Raw genomic sequence first — 19,367 nt, 5'->3', positions numbered from 1 at the left:
TAATCTCTACCCTCTCAGAATTTGGTTTAATTAAGGGAGAAAGGATAAATAAAGATTTGAAAATGTTAAGAGGGGAAGGCCATTCTAGTAAGACACTAAAAGGGCAAGAAAAGCTAGTAGTTAATTGGGAACAGGATATGATTGAAAAATACTAGATAAGAAAATTGAAAAGGTAGGATGCCACAAGCCTTGAACTTCAGGATGAATTTCAGGAAGTTTTTCCTGAGGACAAAGGCAGCCATTTGTTTTAAAGAAGGGAAAACGGCACAGTCCTACTTGGGCAATTAGAAGACAAATTGGAGAAAGAAAAAACCAAACAGGAACTCAGAAAGCTCCATTATTACAATACAGCTGAGATATGAGGTTCTGAATCAGATCATGGAGAACAAAGGAAAAAGAATTTCGTAGACACACACACACATACAAATCCATGGGAATGAAGAGAATAGAAGAGATGTTTCAACAACTTTATTATGAATTTGACAATGATCGATAAAAACAAACATTTCATATACAAATAGAAAATAAAATTGCGCATGAAACTGAATTTTGTATATAATTGCTTAAACACCAAAGGTACAAAACTGTGTTCTCTTTCTGAGCTTCTACTCATTTGTTTTATGTTTCATTCATTGTTTTTTAAAGAGATGTTTCATAAAGCAAAATGACACAACACCTCAGGCAAAGATAACAATATGAGAGTTACAAAGATGGGGCACTTGGGGAATGATAAACAATCCAATTGAGTTAAAATATAGCACACCTCAAGGAGATTATTGAAGATAAGGCTGGAGAGGTAGCCTGGAGCAGATTGTGGAAAAGCTAGCTTAAAAACAAAGAATAGCAATAGAGCCCCTGAGGAATTTGAGCTTTAGGGAGGGTTATTTAGGTAACTTGTGAGGATGGATTGGACAGGAGAGACAAAAGGTAGGTAGGGAAACAAAGTCAGAGGTTTTTAGAGTTCATGAGAATCGGGTTATGGGCCTGACACAAGGAGGAACTGTTGTAATGTGAAAGTTAAGGGGTGAACCAATGATGAACTTTAAACATACAATGGATTTTTAAAAATTCCTACCAGCTCAAAATTTGAAACCATTTCTCTCCCTAAAGATTCTTCCAATACCTAGGATTAAAACTTTCACCATATTAATTTTGTGTAAATATAGATTGAATGATTCATTAAAAAAAAAAAACCAAAACATTCAATCATCTGACTTTTTGCTATTCCTTGCCTTCAGTCTTGTCCTTTCTATATCTGTGAAATAACTGCTTGTCGTCTACTAATAAATGTCTTTTATGTTTTACCCAAATTATCTGCCAATAACATTGTTCTAGGTTTATCTCTCACCACTTATTTCCATATATCCTAATTATACTACTCTCCATTTACTGAACACATGCCTTTGTTCTTGGTCATGCCTTTTCTTCCACAAAGTCAGGTCCAACTCTTGCATTTTACAGATGAAGAAACCAGGGCCCAGAAAAGCATTGAAGCAACTTGGTACAGTGGAAAGAACATTGGCAATGGAGAAAATGGTTCAAATCCCCTTTCTGATACTGCCTGGGTGACCTTGAGCAAGTGATAGCCACTTGGCGCAATTTGGATGGCTTTCTAGTCCTAGAGCTTTAATTCTCAGAATTAGCCAGAAAAGTACAAACAGATCTCAGGTCTCATGCATCCTAAGCAAATATTTCTAGTATTTCCAGTCATTACAATCTGGTACATTACTAAGATCACCTTATTTTATGATGGCATTCAGCATTACTTTATTCTTTCCCTCTGTAGTCTAGCTTTCAAACTGCATACCTCTTCTCCTGCTTCTGAACTTTGGCTCTATGGTAAGGTGACTTAAGCTCATGAAGTTTTTTATACCTGGGAAAATATGAGAAAAATCTTCTATATATACAATCTTCTATAAAAACACAGGAGAGTCATCAGTCATTTTTGTTGTTAAAGGTTGTGAAGATCTAGATAAGGTGTCAAAATGATATGCAAGTCTTATTTGTACCCAAAGAAAAAAAATCCAGAATATTCTTGTAAATTTAAGGGCAAATTCCAATCATAAACTTAGCTACAAAGGGATGGCAGTATTTTTGAATATTCATTCTCTGCTAAAACTGTGGCATTCATATAAGCTCCTTGAGGGAAGGAACTACTTCATATTTCACCTCTATATTCCCAGTCCCTACCAATGCTTGATCTGTTATTTGATTTTAAGTCTGACTCACAATTATCTAAAGGAAGGCCTAGTGACACCAATGTTTTTTAAAAAAAGAAATCAAACTATTATGAGAATTATCACTAATTGTTCTTAACCTTTTTGTTGGACTTTATCCTGATTCTGTCATTTTACTAGTGTCACTCAAAGATTGAAATAAAAGATTTAATTAGAATAATAGAGCCTTACCTTCAACCGACTAACCTCACTTTGGCTAACTTTTCCAATTTGTTCTCAAAGATTATCCTTAGTGCCCTGATCTGCCTTCAACCACAACCTTCTAAGCACATGGCATTTAGAAATTAATGCAATACTTCAGAAGTAATCTGACAAGTCACATTTCTAAAATAATTTTAATTGTACAAAACAGGAAACATTTACTACAAAAAACCCCCAAAAGGTCTTTTTAGTATCAGAACAATCACAGCAATATAGTCTGTTTAGGACTCATTAGGAGTAATAATTAAAAACAACAACAAAAAAAACACCCCATATCATTTGTCACTTGGTATTACAAAGATTCAAGTTTTGAACAATTTTTATTCACTCAAAAATGTATACTGAGCACCTACAAATTTCAAGCTACCAGCCTATAATAATAAATTTACAACTGTCCCTCCCATCCTATAACATCTCTCTTTAATGGAGGGGGGGAAAAAAAAGCCAAGGTATAAAAACATACAGGATAGTTATTTCTATTCTTGTGAAAGATTGTCCTGAAAATGAATGCACAGGGAGAAGCTCATCAGGAAGCAGAATAACAAAGTTCACATCTATCTGACAACCTAATAAATCTGATACACCATACTCTTTTCCTTTTATTTTTTGCAAGAACATTCCATACAAAAGTAATTAAAACTTTTAACTGTATTAAGTTTACAATTGAATATTTGAAAAGAAAATCTGTACAACGTTATCATTTACAATTTTACATGGCTTATTAATTGGTTGCATTTAAAAAGTTTTTCCCTATATGCTTTGCATTCCTTTAAACTCTTCTTCAAATATCACAAGAAGAGCCATCTATCACTATTTACAAGTACCAAACTAAGGATGCAGCAATCTTCCAAGCTCAGTTATTCAAATAATTCACCATATCTATGGTAACTTTCCAGTGCTGTGGATGAAACGAAAAGCTTAATAATACACTTGGCATCTTGAAGAGATGCCAAGAATTCAGCTTGTAAGGAAAGTACACGGGCAAAACACAAAAAGCACCGACCCCTTATTGTAGTTCTATGATAAAACTAAGAGACCAATGCAGCATTTCATACTTGGAAAAAGACACTTATGTTAGCCAAGTTAACTTGCAGAGAAACCTATAGAACAATTAAATTGTTTCACTGTCACTTTTCTTGGGCTATTACAAAATTTATAATTTAACACTTGCAAACCCATCCAATATACAAAAAAATTACATAAAAATAAAAAAAATGAGGCAAGAATAGCAATATCATGAAATAATAAACTATGAACAGAAGGGAAACATCCAGTTATCAACAGTTTGGCCAACATTTCACCAGACTTATTTTCACCTAAACAATGTCATCTACTTTAGAACAGAATAGTTTTCCCAAAATAGCCTCCAGGTGGCACCCTTAGCTCACAGACGGGAATTCTTTCAGTGGTTCAGTCAAACAAGCCTCCAAGTCAAATTCATCTCCTGCTTGATAATCAACATGTCTAACTTTTGTGGGCGTGCCAGAATACATATCCTACAAAACAAAAACGTGAATCACACAAAATTAAGGAATGAAGGTAAGCAAGTATTAATCCCATTGGTAAAAACTTTGTTCTTTTAAGTGTTTCTAAATACACGTTTTCACTTTTCTGTCATCTTAATACAGGCAGACATATTGGTACAAATATATTCATATACCTATTAGCCACTAATTCAAATGCATAAGAAAACCTCACTTAGCTAAAAATTTTTTTTCAAGAACCTTTTCTCCCCCAAACTACAACAATGAACAATTCTTAAATGAAAATATCATATACTAAAAATTTAAATAACTGAATTCTATGCAGTATCATTTTGTATATCCTATGGTTTCCAGATTAGCAACTACATTATTTTAGTAAAATGACTTAAAAAAAAAAAAATCCAAACATTTCTGGTTTAAAGTACAAACTTCTGCTTGATCTAACTATACTACAGCAATATACATCTTATGGAGGCTACTTTCATAATTCAGATAATCTCCAAAGACTTTATGAATTGGGTACAAAAGCATTTTAAAATATCATTTAAATGATATTTCTATATATCAAACTATAAACTTCTTGACTGATATAACTTCCCATTATTTCCTCTTTGGTTTTAGAATAATGAAAAAGTTTGCTCTTCTTACCAAAGAAAGCCAACTTTTTTTTATCCCAACTCCTTCCTCATCCTCCTGAAATTTGTTCCCTCTTCCCATTTACTGTCCTGTTTTCTAATCTGCAAATACTTTCTGTCTTTGAGCTCCTTCCTTGATGCCTACAAATATGTCCTGGCCTCCTCCACTCTTTAAAAACTTTGCTTGATCCCACCATCCCCTCAAGTCCTATTCCTGACACTTTTAACAGCCTAACTACCAAGGAGGGCCCTAGCCTCAATTTGCACTTCAATCCCTTGCAAAACGGACTTCGGACTATAGGATCTTTTCAAAGTTCACAATGATGTCAATTTGCCAACTCAATGCCCATTTTTTCCAGTCTTTATCTTTCTTGCCCTCTAGAGGTCACCAGGTTTCACCTTCATGACAAAGTTCTCTTCATTCCTCTCCTCTCTGACCACTCCCATCTCAAGTCTCTTTTGCTGGATAATTATTCATATTCCTTTCCTACAACCATGGATGTACACCAAGGTTCTGTATTGAGCCCTCTCCAATTCTCTCCTCTACATCACTGATGACCTTTTTTTGGGGAGGAATGGAGGCTAATCATTTCTCAATCTATGCAGACGCCTCCCAAACCAACACCTACATATAACCAACGCTATTATCTGCTTAGCTCCTGGTCTACATTGCCAGTGGGCACTTATTGATATAAATATTGAATGGATGTTTCAAGTTATCTCAAACTTAACACATTCCAAACAAAATTTATTTTTCTTCCCAGAGCTATACATCCCCTCCCAGCCATCTAAATTCAAAACCAGAGCCGCACAGCTGCCATTCTAGTTCTAGGGCAGTTCAAAATGATGAGCTCAAAGAAATATGGGAAGATTCAATATGAGCAGAATCTAGATAAGCAGAAGCAGAATACATATCACTAGAACAATATCAATGAAAACATCTACAAGGAATCTAACACTGACCAACTGAAAACCCAACTGTAGTTTTTCTCATGTGCTTTTTTGGTTCTGCTTAATTCCCCCTGCATTAGTTCACAGAATCTCCCCATGCCTCACATCCTCATATATTTGTCATTAACAACATAACAATATTATTTTTCCCACTCATTTCTTAATGAGTAGACAGTACTTTGTACCTGGTTTAATCCTAAAATTATCATGAATATTTTGGGAAAGAAAATTTGACTTTGAATGCTTTGGGGGTTTATCTCCAGTCAACAGTTGTGATTTTCTTCACATAATTCCAAATGTTTCCCCAAAATGGTTGAACCAATTTACATTTTGGCTGTCTTCCTAGTCCCTTTAACACTTTCTCAGTGTTTCTGATCTTTTCAAATTTCACTGGTTTATAAAGTGAAAATCTGTGCTTCTATTAGGAATTTGAATAACTTAATAAAGCTGTTGATAGTTTTTTGCAGAATACAGTTCTCCTAAGTAGTTTGTGTTCTTGGGCTTGCTTATCAGACACTGGAACACTGTGTCCAATTGCTTCTCTAAGTTCAGACTTCACATTCTTGTTTTAAAAAAAATATTTTATTTTCCTCCAATTACATGTAAAAACAATTTTAACAATCTTTTTTCCCAAATTCTGAATTTCACAAAAGCAATCCTCCTTGAGAAGACAAATATGGGCTAATGCCCATAAATGCATCTGCTAACAAAATTTCCTATGTTACTTTCCTGTGAGCAACATAGGCTGTTGATTTTAATTACAAACTTATCTCCTCAGAGGGCCTTTCATTACCATGAATTTTACAATCATGATTTGTTTTAATCATGATTTTTAAGAGGCAGTGAACTGAAAGTTAAGTTAAAAAGAACAAGATTCAGGTTCCATCTCTGAAGATTTAAGTATGAGGAAAATATTTAATCTTTCTCCTACTTCAGGAAACTCCATAGGATTTATCTATTAATTATCTATTAATTCATGTTAGCAGAGGGAAGGTGGATGGAAAAATTATGTAAATTGTCTTCGTTTTTGAATACCTGGCATAAATTCAATACAACCAAAGAGAACAATTCTCTAAACTTCAAACATATGGACCTTATTTGCGTCAAAGATCTCTGTAAAATGCCTTTGTTCTCTATTATTAAAAATAATTTTTTGTAGCAAATATTAACTATTCTGAAACATTTGCTAGAAATTCATTTACAAATCTGCTAGACCACGGAATTTTTTTATTAATAAACTCATTTATGACTTAATAGTCAGTCTAATGACATACAGTAATTTCTGACAATTCATTTTATTTCTAAATGTGAATTCACCTTTTGTCTAATTTTGGCAATTTTGTTTTTATACTATTAGCTAATGACTTATTTAGTCTTCAAAAATCCAGGTCTTAAATTTTCTATTTAGCCCATTTCTAATTCAACACTTTCCACCAATCCTTTTCAGGTATGGGGAAGGCCCATAAATGTGGAACATAAATATATAGTCACATTTCCCCCCCATATTGATCATTTGTGCCAATTTTATTTCTTCCTTTTTAAAAATTCTTTTTAAATGATGGCTTTTTGAGGGGAAGTGTTGAAGGGATACAGAGGAAAATTTAATATAAAAACCAAAGTATATTAATAATCTTTAAAATGCATTCATTAGCTTACTCATTTGGAAAACTACTTTTTCTTTTCATTTAGATTTGCTGTTGGTTGTCACCTTAGTAGTGACTGATTCTTTGTTTTCTTGGCAAAATAAAAATACTTAAGTGGTTAATTCCTTCTCCAGATTTCTACAGTTGAAGAAACTAAGGCAAATAGGATTAGATGATTTAACCAGGGTCACAGCTACTAAGTCTTGGAGGCTGGATTTCAACTCAGGAAAATGAGTCTTCCCAATACCAGTGCTAGCCTTCTATCCACTCTGCCACTTGTATTCCCTGTGCTAACTACTATTTCAGCTATTTTAGTTCTGAAAAGGATGTTTCATACAAACATTCAATATTCTTATTCATAATTCTTGTCCTGTTATCATGTTTCACAAGACCAGTGTTCTATGATCTTAGATACTATGCACTTAACCTTACATGGTCTACAGTGAAGGCATGGTAATTAATTTTTCTCTTGCTTTTAAAAAATATTTTGATGCAGAAGTTTGTTTTAGCTCATTTTCATCTGCAACTACTTCCAATTTATATCCATAAATTTTGGAGTTTGATTTCATATTTACTCACATTTAAGGTTATTATTATGCTTTTGTTTTCCTTGATTTAATTCTCCTTTTGCCTCTTAAGTTGGCACTTAGTCCTTGTAACTAAGTTTTGCTTAATTAACTTAAGTCTAATTTTCCAACTGCTTTTCCAAGCCATGCTCCCTTCCCCATGGTCCTATTTTTCTTCAAGTATACTTAAAATTATCCTTTTATTCTTTCTAGTTCCCAATCACAAAGAAATCCTGCAAATCTTACAAATTGTTGGTTAAGTCTCAGTGTTCATGTTAGCCAGTTTACTGTGCCTTCCCCCCCCCCCTCTCCCGGCCCCCTTCAGTTGAAATGAAAAAACTTTGACAAGTCTTAGGAACCAACATCTTTTTCCACACTGCACCACACATACTGTGGTAATACTGCTATATAAGATTCTAACTTAAAGATATAGTAAAAAGTAATTTATGAAGTATTTAAAAGTATGACTAGTCTGAATGACATGAGGCTTACTCAAATATTCACTTCATTATTTTCCTTTATAATATTCCTACAACATGCATACCAAACCTACACTTGTCAAAATTGTACATTTAATACAACCAATCCCAGACCCAAGCCTCAGGTTTTACTAAGGATAAATTGGAATCCTTACTCCAGAGTGTTAAGCTCAAACCAAGCACATTTTTATATTTTTTACATTATTGCTTAAAATGAGCCAAACTACCAAGGGCTAAGTAGGAGTTAGGAAACCCTAAAACTTAAAAGGTAGAAAAGAAAAACAAAATCCCAGTACTCACATAGTTATCCTGAGAGCTTGTTTGTGATTCAGAACTACTTTCAGCAGATTCAGTCTCCATTTCACCAATATCTACTGGGGTGCTGTTAAAATTAAAGCAACATGCAAATGACATCAATGACTTAACATACGATGAAGAAACCTGATGTTGGGAAAGTTTCTTGTTCTATAATTTCCCATTTTAAAAAAACTTTGAAAAGCTGCATGTCCCAAGTTTCCTCATTTGCAGAATGAGACCAATGTCTCATTACTGCACAACCTAACTTGAAGAGTCAGTGCAAGTAAATGGCTTCATAAATCTCAAAGTACAACGTAAATGCGTTGGGGGTGGTAGTAAGCAGTTTTAAAGGTAGTTCAATGTTATTTTTTTTCTCACTGGCTTATCAAGTTACAAAAACAGAGTTATTACACATCACTTGAAAACCTGGACTGGTTGTTTTCTTGAAATGAAAAGGGTACCATTTTAATATGGGGCAACTCTAGTAAATAACATGCATGCTGGACAAAAACTGACCATTTAAAATGGTTTTTTAATGTTAAGTGACATTCTCTTTGAAAAACATGTTTTAAGGGAAGCACACAGGACATGGAGATGCAGGCTTTAGATTTTAATGCAAGCACAATAAATTGTACTCAGGCAAAATTCTTTCTGGTTGATGAAAAGGGGGTAGAGGAAGAGAAAAAATAACCCATGACTTACTTCACTAGCAATTTTTATGTACAACAGAGCTTAATTGTTTTTTGTTACTCTAAATTGCTCCTAGGGAGAAAACAACTTGCTATATGTCCTATATATCAAGACAGTAAATATTGATTGAATTGTTCTTATAGGAAGATCTGAAGGGCACTATTTCATGGTCACAGAACTGTATATACAACTTATGCCCATAAGCACAGATGGTCTATTTATAGGACATACAAGTACATAATACAGAGAAAAAAATAAGTACTAACATATACATACATTTCTTGTAAGTTACAGCCTTCCTCAGCTGGAGGATCCCAAAAATGTAAAGCAACCTTCCACAGTTTGATTTGCTGGTCCCAGGATCGCCTGCTATACTTCTTAAATTTGTTTGGAGTCTTGGGATGAATTCCAGGTTGTCTAAGATGCCTGTATTAGCAAGAATCCACCCATTAGTTTAAAAAACCATACCTCTCCCATATTTCCATAGCATTATCATCACTAATTGTGTGAAATCTGAGATTTTAATGAGACCAAGCTTTCAAAAATTGAATTGTTTAACTTATCCAGTCACTGGACATTTCTTTGGATTATATTAGGCATCTAAATTCTTTGGAAATCTATTAAAATAGCAAATCCTAATATATCAAAGTTATGCAATGACAATTCCTATTACTAAAAAACAAAATTATATTTGTGTAACAGTGAAGCCAGCTGGTTCAACTGGGGCCAGTCCATAACAAATTAAGCAAAATGCCTTAGCAAAGATCCTTTTTTGGGTGAAAACTAGCTTGCAATGTCCTATACTGCCACCTGTTATTCTCCCTCCTGGACATGACTTCTTTGGTCCCCTTCAGATTTTACTTTTTAAGTTTCCACTACAACTTTCTTTGTTCATCCTCCTCCATTCCTTCATCCTAGTTCAAATCAAGTCAAAGTCCTAGCTTTCGCCTTTCATCTAACTTCTCCCTCCTAACTCCCCCTAGGAATTCAGTTATTGTAATACCATATCTTCTTGCCACATGTGCAATACTTCTTTTCTCTTATTATCATGAAGATTTCTAGAACAATCTCTAAATCACCATGTTCTTACTCATGGCAAAAAACTGCACAAGCTGTCCATGGCTAATTCTTTTTAGAAAGTTTTTCATTAAACATAAGATTTAAAAAAAAAATTATTACAAGGAAGCCTTTAATTGATAGAAGAGGGGATAGATATATAATCATACATAAGTGGTATGATTTTTTTTTTTAAAGGACATTACTTCACTTAAAGCCTACTATTTACACAAATGAAAAATTTACCTTGGAACTTCTTTAATGTATCGGTCATAGGCAATGGTATTCTTTCCATAATTTATCTGTTTTTGTCTTCTCATCAGAACATTCTCATCTGTTTCTAGTTCTGCTGGTGCTGTAGATGTTGATTCTTTTGAATCAGAACTAAACAAAATAAAAAGATCGTCTTTTCACAAATGCCAAAGATTATGAAAGTTTATAATTTTATTTTAATAATTTTTACATAATTCTTAATATAATTCACAATTAATTATTTATGTACATATAATAAAATTTTATATAACTTTTATAACATTTTAGTAATTTTACTAAACATTCAAAATGGTAATCAAATAGCCAGGGAAAAGCCTCGTAATAGACCCAGTAACCTTACGTCAAAAATATTTCTATTTACATAAATGAATTTGACCATATAAAATTTCAACTAAGAAGTCACTCCCATTAGGTGAAATCAACTTTCTCAATTTGTTCCAATTCCTTCCCACTTATTTTTCCATAACATAGTTTTGTGATTATATAGTTTGTGGTTTCTTGGTTAAACTTTTATCTTTGCCCAATTTCATAAAGGTTGCTCTAATTTTTATAGTATTCATAGTTCCTGTTTCATGATTATTTTTAATAAACACACAAAATTAAAAGTGTTACAAGTTACTCACCTTCCAGAAGATGACTTTCTTTCTCTTCCAAATTCATTTATAAGAAGTTTTCTTTTGTATCTGAAAAAAATTCACATTAAACTTACTATTTCAGAGATATATACATATATAAAATTCACTATTTCCGAATTTAATTTCATTCCTGGAGTTACAACAGTCTTGACAGATATGGCCAAGGTTGCAGAATTAATCAGTGTAAGAACAAGGTTAGAAATCTTCCTGACTTCTAGGCTGTACCACTTTCTTTCATGATAAAGATGCAGGGTATAATTTAACAAGCTCAACAAAATATTTCTATTTATGCTACATTTTGTCTGTCCAATGTGGTGAGCTCTTAACACATAATTAATTAATAATCATCTAAAAATTCTCATGAAGAATCTACTTATTATACTTCCATCGATTTAGGAACTAAAATTTCATGGCAAATTTTAAATTCTACCAAAACTTAAAAGTCTAAGGAGTCCAAAATGTATGTAGAATAATGTTTCAACAGAAGGGACTCTGGAAAATCCAAATGCTTCTCTAAATTCAACAAATTCAAGGATTAAAAACTTTTTTGAGATAATCTTAAATAAAATAATTCCAGTTTTGTCTAACTGGATTCTACTTCATACTAGGAGGAAACAGTTAAAAAAATGACAATTGTCACTTGGTAATGTTTACCTAAGTCTTAAGTGGATTATTACTTATTATAAATTCATAGTATAAACAGCATGAAAACCTTTTACTGCCAAAAAGTATCAAATTCCCTGCACCTCAAAAAAAAAAACAAACAAACCTAATAATCTATGTTCTATCTACCTTAAAAAAAGAAAAGTTCACAGCAAACATAAGGAAAAAAAAGAATATTGCTGTTGAGGAGTGGTTACTGAACTACAAGGGACGATATATAACTTGTGTTCCTTATTTTATAGCATTATATATACAGATTTATATATTAAATATATATTATATAAGTTTATGTATAAATATCACATATATAAGTGATATTTAGCTAATCCTAATAACTATATATGGCAGACTATTAAAAAATTTCAATGATGCTTCAAAAAAAAATTTGCTTAAGAATAAGTAAATCAAATTATTTAGCAAAGAGTTTAAAATTCAGTATGACCAAATACCTTGCAATTTCTTTATTCACTTTGGTTCGCATTTCATCCTCTTCAACTACACTTCCCCAATCTTTACATCTTGAATGAGGTTTTGGGCCTTCTGGAGTTGTAAAACTGGAAAAAAAAAAAAAAAAAAAAAAAAAAAAAAAAATCAACTAAAGCAAACCCATCAAAATCTATATACATTTAATTTTGTAGAATTGAGGTATATTATGGACTTTTGCCTTGCCTTGAAATATATTTTTAAGGTAGGAAAAAAAAAAAACACCCTTATAAACAAAGATTAGGAATGCTCAAAGTATTACTTCAATGTCACAGAATAGTGTCCTGTTAGAGAACAATTATCTTAAATTAAAGCACTCCCTGATCTTTTTCTCAAGGCTAAAGCCTAGTCATTAAAGTATCTTTCCATTATATATTGTTGTCAGTGTGCGTATTTTTCTGGTTCTGCTCTCTTCTCTCTATATCGATGCATGTATTATTTCTCTCCAAAGAATTAAGAGAACTGGCCAAGCCTTGGGGCCTCAATCCCCTTCTCAAACTTAAAATATTGCCCTAAAACCTTCAAATATCCTCCCTCATTAAGTTTTTCATTCAACTTCATCACACCCCCCCAACTACTCCTTTTTACTCTACTCCCCTTTTCAATCAAACTCCTCAAAAGTTACCTAATCTCACTACCTCCACTTCCTTTCTCAACACTCTGCAATATGCCTTCTAACCTCGTTATTCAAATGAAATGACCAAGTTACCACCAAACTTTTATGGGACAAGTCTTATTGTTTCTTACTCTCCATTTTTTCCCTACCCATCTGTCACATTTAATGTTGTTATCTATGTTTTTTCCCTCCTTGGGTTTTCTTTTTACATTTTCCCAACATTCACCTTCTTTGTAGAAGTAGGATGTATTGTCAGTGTTTTGTAGAACTTTTTTTCTCATTTTTTATTAAAAAGGGAGGATATCTAGAAGTAAAGAGATACATTTGGAAAATAAAGGGATATAGATCTGATCATATTACCATCTTATTTAAAATCCAGTGGCTCTTCATTATCTCTAGGGTCTAACTACTGTAAGTAATATGATTTTGAACACCTTTCTGTTTCCTTAAAGTTGATTTGTATCAACAGAAAGAAGCATCAGTTCCAAATTCTTTACAATTTCCCCACAATCTCTTGTAAAATTTAAGGCAAGAAGAACTTGATTAATAACTAATATTTTATATAGCAGGTTAATTTTAGGTTAAATTATGATGCAATAGGGCTATCATTTGTCATATATATGTAATCTGGAGGATAGCTCTATGTGTAGAAATCTTGTAGTTTTCATTTCATGGCATAACTTTTTAATTCCAAACTTGTAGTTTCATTTTGCAGCCCATTTCTTATGAGGGAAGGTCCACTTTGATAGTTCTTAGGAATACCGCTTAAAAGAAAGATTGCCTGTATATTTCAGTGTACAACATTGTACTTGTTTTGATTTTAGCAATTAAGCACAGTGGACAACAGTCAGGAAAATCCAAATTTTAATCCCATCCTGGATTTTTAGATCCTGAGCAGATAATTGCTGAATCTGTTTCCTTATCTATTGTAATGGAGTTAGTAACAGCATCTATCCCAGAGTTATAAGGATCAGTTTACTCTTAAGTAAGCAAATATTCCTAATGACTGAAAATGCTCTTTTCAATACTTCCATCTAGAAAGGAAGAGGGACAATAAACGCAGGTTAAAGTGAACAATAGAAAGTATTCAATTTTGCCTTTTAAGGTTTCATTCAAATGAAAAAAAAAAATTATCCTAGTCTACTTCAAACACAAGTCGCAACTACCAGATTGTTGCAGTAAGCATTACATGTGACTATTACAGATCAAATTACTGAAAATTCATTTAGAAAATTTAAGCTATGATTTATATTTTAAAATTAGCTCATTAATTTTGGTGACATAATAAACATAAAAGTGAAACAAAATTATTCAGTTTGTTTGTACCAACCTCTGCAATGCCTAAAAGAGGATCCCAAACACATACATTAGGTACAACTACATCAAAAATAACATTAAAAGAAATCTGTTTCCATTAATTTTCCACTACAATGCTAGTCAGTTTATTAAGATGTCAGTACAATAAATATTCTGTCTAACAGTACCCAAAACTTTTGTTTGTTGAAAGTTCAAACAGATGCACCTAGGTAGAAGGAGAATGGGAGCTCAGAGTCAGGCAGAAAACCTGAGTTCTGTTTTGATATGAACTAGTTGGGGAACCTTATGCAAGTCACTTAATCTCAGTGTGTTCCAGTGTTCTCATTTGTAAAATGGGGATAACAATAGCACCTACTTTCCAGGGTTATGAGAGTCAAATGAAATGAATTATATTTGCAAAATACTTTGCAAATCTTAAAAGCACTAAAAATTAGCTATTATTATCAAACAGGTAAAATGGATTCTATGATGCAATCTCATAGGAACAAATGTTCACATCTTCTAAAAAGCTAACTGAAAACCAAACCACAAACCCCAATTTTAACAACCTATCTTATCATCATTTCAATGTCTATAGTATACTCTTAATAGACAATTCAGGATTTAGCTGTTCAGCCTTAAATAAACCAAAAAATTCAACTATTTTAAAACTTGGAGAATTTTGTATCCATTTACTTAACTATATTAAATTTTAAAGCACTTTTTGTAAAAACTTACATTAGGTAGCAAAATTTGATGTAAAACACAACTCACAGAAATCAAGATTTTTTTCATGCCTAATCATTAGTGAATAAACTTAAATATAAATATAAAAACACAGCATGATTATATTCTTATCTATTTTGGTCAAGTTTACTTATGAATATGGCAAAGGTGACAGGGAAGTATGGATTCTAAAATGAGTTCAAGAGAACAACACTTACTGGATCCAATCTCACCAGTGCTTCCACAGGAGCAAATTTGACCCAACCTCTCTTAGTCTTTATGAATTGGTGTGAAATACTTTTAGCTCCCAAATCAAGTACCACCTTTCCCCTCGAGATAAAGCAGATATTTTAGGAAATGGAAACAGATTTAGGTTTGTTTTCAATATGCCAAAAAAACATACAAATTTTTCATTAGATGAAAAATCTAAGTATAAAGTTTCCCCTGAAGTTTTACCAGATCCTAGATACCTCCTTTTCAGCTATCACATTTGCCATATTGTCCTACTTCTCATGTGTTTCCTTTCCCCAAAAGACTCAACAATAGTTTGTGATAAAACTGCTACAAAACTCTCATGACTCAGTCACAATTTACACAAAGGCACATGTAGGTTTAATGTCATACCTCTCAAGCCTATTGTCTAAATTTCGACATTCATTTTCTTCTGCATGTCTAGGTTTGGTCTCATCTTCAACAAACAGAGATGCATCAGCATCTTCTGGTTTTCTGTGCCTTCCATCCAATCTTCGTTTCCGTCCAAGAGACCACCGGGATGGAGAAAGTGTGCTAAGCATGAAAACAAGAACACAACAGGTTAAGATTTAGGTGCTAATTCCTTCTAAGTTAGGAGGTGTTCGGAAATCAGGGTACTGATAAGCTATAACAATCTAAGTACTAGATTAGGAGACAGAAGAACAAAATTCTTACAATCCTAGTTCAATGTAACTTTCATTATAGTCAATGCACTGCTCTGAGTTTCAGTTTCCTGAAATAAGGGAAATGAATATAGATTACATTAGTAACCCCCCCAAAGCCTAGCATTTCTACTAAGTTGGGCTTCTTGGCTTAATAACAATCGGGAGCAAGCAGGGAAGTCACATCCTTTCCACCCCAGGATCCAGATCATGTGATGAAGCATCAAGAACATTCAGCCCTCATTAATAGGAAGAATGAGGTCAGAAGATCTAGGTTCGGATCGTCCTGGCCTTGGGCAAACAATTTCTCCCTCCCACATTTTCCCCATTTGTGAATTGGCCGATTATGAGATCCTCCACCACTATTACTGTTCCGTAAGAAATGACCAAGAGGATGATTTCAGAAAGGCCTGGAGAGACTTACACGAACTGATGCTGAGTGAAATGAGCAGGACCAGGAGATCATTGTATACTTCAACAGCAATACTATCTGATGACCAGTTCTGATGGACCAGGCCATCCTCAGCAACGAGATCAACCAAATCATTTCTAATGGAGCAGTAATGAACTGAACCAGCTATGCCCAGAGAAAGAACTCTGGGAGATGACTAAAAACCATTACATTGAATTCCCAATCCCTATATTTATGCCCAGCTGCATTTTTGATTTCCTTCACAAGCTAATTGTACAATATTTCAGAGCCTGATTCTTTTTCTACAGCAAAATAACGTTTTGGTCATGTATACTTATTGTGTATCTAAGTTATATTTTAATGTATTTAACATCTACTGGTCATCCTGCCATCTGGGGGAGGGGGTGGGGGGTAAGAGGTGAAAAATTGGAACAAGAGGTTTGGCAATTGTTAATGCTGTAAAGTTACCCATGCATATAACCTGTAAATAAAAGGCTATCAAATAAAAAATAAAATAAAATAAAATAAAATCCTCCACCTTTTCCGAGGGGTGGGAGTGGGGATGGCTGTAAACGTATCAAAAATGAGAAAGCACTTTCGGTTACCCGGGGTTCCAATTCCAGCTATGCCGAATAATCCAGATTAATCCAGAATAATCCAAATTATCCATTTTGGAAATGAGAGAATCCAAATCCAAATCCATTTTCTTCTCTTCTTATTTTTGGACAGGGACGTATTACAAAGGACTCGGCCGTATCTAGCATTCACTAACGATAGTTTTTCCATACACCGCCTTTGCATCTCAAATGAAATTAAAAACTGAAATTTTCTTCACTGAAATTTGGGAATCGAAACATTTTAAGGAGCAGGTACAACGTCCCGGCTCTATCTGCAGGCCGGAGTCAACATTCCACCCCACCCACCCCCCCCACCCCCGCGCGCGGGCCTAGGTCTGCTTGGTACAAAGGAAACAGCGCTGGGGGGAGGGGGGGGGGCCGGAGTCCGTCACGTTATTTGTGACCTCTCGGTTAAATAAACTAAAAAGAAGAAATCAGTTCTTGCGCCCCCAAAGGCCCCAAGGCCCGTCCTCGGTCCCAGCACAGCCCCATTCCCGGCGTGAAGGAGCGGCGCTGGGGTCTTTTCCCGCCACCCGCATCCCGGGGAGCGGGGAGGAGGAGTCTGGGATGCCGCGCAGGCGCGGTACGGGCCGGGCCCGCCGCTCCCCTCAAACCTGGACAGCGAAGGCGTCAGAGCGCGCCGCTGCCTCGATCCGCTTACCTGCCGTCGCTTCCCCAAAAACTATTCCCGGGGCTCGTCGTGGCACCGTGAGGGCTCCGCTGCCGGCAATCCATGGCAAGGTGTGCAGCGGGGACAGTGGCGTGATCTGACGACAAGAGAAGCCTGGGCCGGACGTTCCCTTCCCTAACGCGGAGCCGAGGATCTGCTATAACGACACCACACGGGCGCAGACTGATTTCGCGCGCGAGCGGCGACTCCCTCCAACGGCGTTTTATAAGCTTTCTGCTCCACCCCTCCCACACCCCCCCCCCCGCCGCCTCTCGCGAGCCCGGCGTGAACCATCAGAACCTGGACGGGGGGGGGAGGGGAATCGAGAAAAAAAGAGCCTTTAAGTTTCGATTCGGGAAAGCGGACGAGGGAATTTAGGATAAACTTCGGGGCAAAAATAGAGTGAAAGAAATAGATTACAGGTGTCTAGGAAGCCAAACGAGTCCCCACATGTGGGTTTGGGAAGGGCTCCAGTAAAATTCCCTCCTAATTCCGAATTAGTTCGGCCCAGAAGAAGTGCTGGCGGCAGAGAAGCGCGCCGCAGGCTCTCATTGGCGGCTTCTGCGCGGGTTGGGGGAGGGGTGTTGGCGGGAAATTCTGAAACCGGGAAAGAAGATTAAGGCGGGGAGGTGAAGGGGGCGGGGAATTGGAGAGAGGAGGCTCATGCTCAATGCTGATTGGGCCGAATTAATCTCAGTCATCTCGGGGCGGGGAACGGAGAGAGGTCGATCTTTTGAAGATGGGGAGGGGGGCGGGGAAGAGAGATGAAAGCACAGAATACAATTCGTTTTCTCGGCGTTCCATCCCATTGAGAAACGTCCAAATGTTAGGGCTGGACAGTCTCGTTTTCAGCTGTAGAAATGGGCCGCAGAGAGAAGTTACTTGTCCAAGGTCACACCGTCACATGCGTGGCGGGAGCGGAGTGCCGGTGGCCGGAGCCCAGGGAAACCCCCAGCCCGACGCCCTTTGCCCTGGCCACTTCCTGTCCGTGAGGAGGAGGCGTGAATACCCGCCATCTCTGTAAAGGCCTCGCTGTCGGCCAGCGGCTCCTAACAGCCCAGGCCCCGCTCAGACGCGGCCCTGACCTCCTCTTCTTAGGCCCCGATCAACGATCAATCAATCAATATCTGTTAAGGATCTATTGGGCGCCCGCACGGAACGGAGACAGCCCAGGGCCCTCGACTTCCGGCTCAGTGTTCCAATGTCCAAAACCAGAAAACGATGTCGCCATCGTCTTGGCTGGTGCCCCTAAGGACTATGGGACCTAACGCCCCGCAGCTGAAACCCACCTGCGTCGTCCCATTAAAATGTGATAAATGCATTATCCAACCTTCCCTCCGGAGGGAGAACCAGTGAGAAAGAGGGCTGCGATCACTCACAGCGAAGAACAAACCGGGATGCTTAGTGGCCTTGGGATTCCCTGACGCAGCAGCCAAAAGAGCTCAGGCCTGGCCCGCTGAGGAGTCACCGAGCCCAAACCAGCCGCTGAGCAGCCGGCTCCAGAGCATCCCGGGGCCCCGAGGGCTTTCCAGCTCCACCCTGGGACAGCCGCTTTTCCAACGTGGAGCCAAAATCTGCTCCACTGCCTTTCTGTGCCTGTTGCCACCTGACCCGTCCACCCGGCTCTATCTCACCTCCCTCTTTCCCCAAGGGTCAGCCCAAGTTGTTAGTCACTGAGTGTGGCTGGACAACTCAGTCCTCCTCCTCACTTCTCGTTTCCTCATCTGTGAAGTGAGGACTAGGATACTTCCACTCTGTCCCTCCCAGGCTCGTTCTGAAAACAGGGTCACAGAAATGTTCCTCTTATATTTCACAGAGCCAAA

The 19,367-nt window shown here is 36.4% G+C and overlaps 1 protein-coding gene across 2 annotated transcripts; it reads right to left on the bottom strand.

The window, feature by feature from the left end:
* Positions 1-453: 453 nt before the first annotated feature.
* SLBP (stem-loop binding protein) lies at positions 454-17,775 on the bottom strand. 2 transcript variants are annotated; one of them, XM_003773440.4, is made up of 8 exons: positions 17,536-17,775; positions 15,556-15,717; positions 12,260-12,364; positions 11,136-11,195; positions 10,486-10,623; positions 9,460-9,609; positions 8,497-8,578; positions 454-3,934 (listed from the first exon to the last, which is right to left on the bottom strand). In XM_003773440.4, exons 1-8 carry the CDS (start codon positions 17,607-17,609, stop codon positions 3,818-3,820), a joined length of 888 nt encoding a protein of 295 aa, XP_003773488.1. In that variant the 5' UTR covers positions 17,610-17,775; the 3' UTR covers positions 454-3,817. The 2 variants fall into 2 exon arrangements, with proteins under 2 accessions (XP_003773488.1, XP_031799811.1); XM_031943951.1 differs by lacking the exon at positions 17,536-17,775 and adding an exon at positions 16,863-17,484.
* Positions 17,776-19,367: the final 1,592 nt, after the last annotated feature.

This window comes from Sarcophilus harrisii, chromosome 6 (assembly GCF_902635505.1).
Source record: "Sarcophilus harrisii chromosome 6, mSarHar1.11, whole genome shotgun sequence".
In the NCBI taxonomy this organism is placed as follows: Eukaryota; Metazoa; Chordata; class Mammalia; order Dasyuromorphia; family Dasyuridae; genus Sarcophilus; species Sarcophilus harrisii.
The sequence above is the reverse complement of the archived record's forward strand: the minus strand, read 5'-3'. Positions and strand labels throughout refer to the sequence as shown.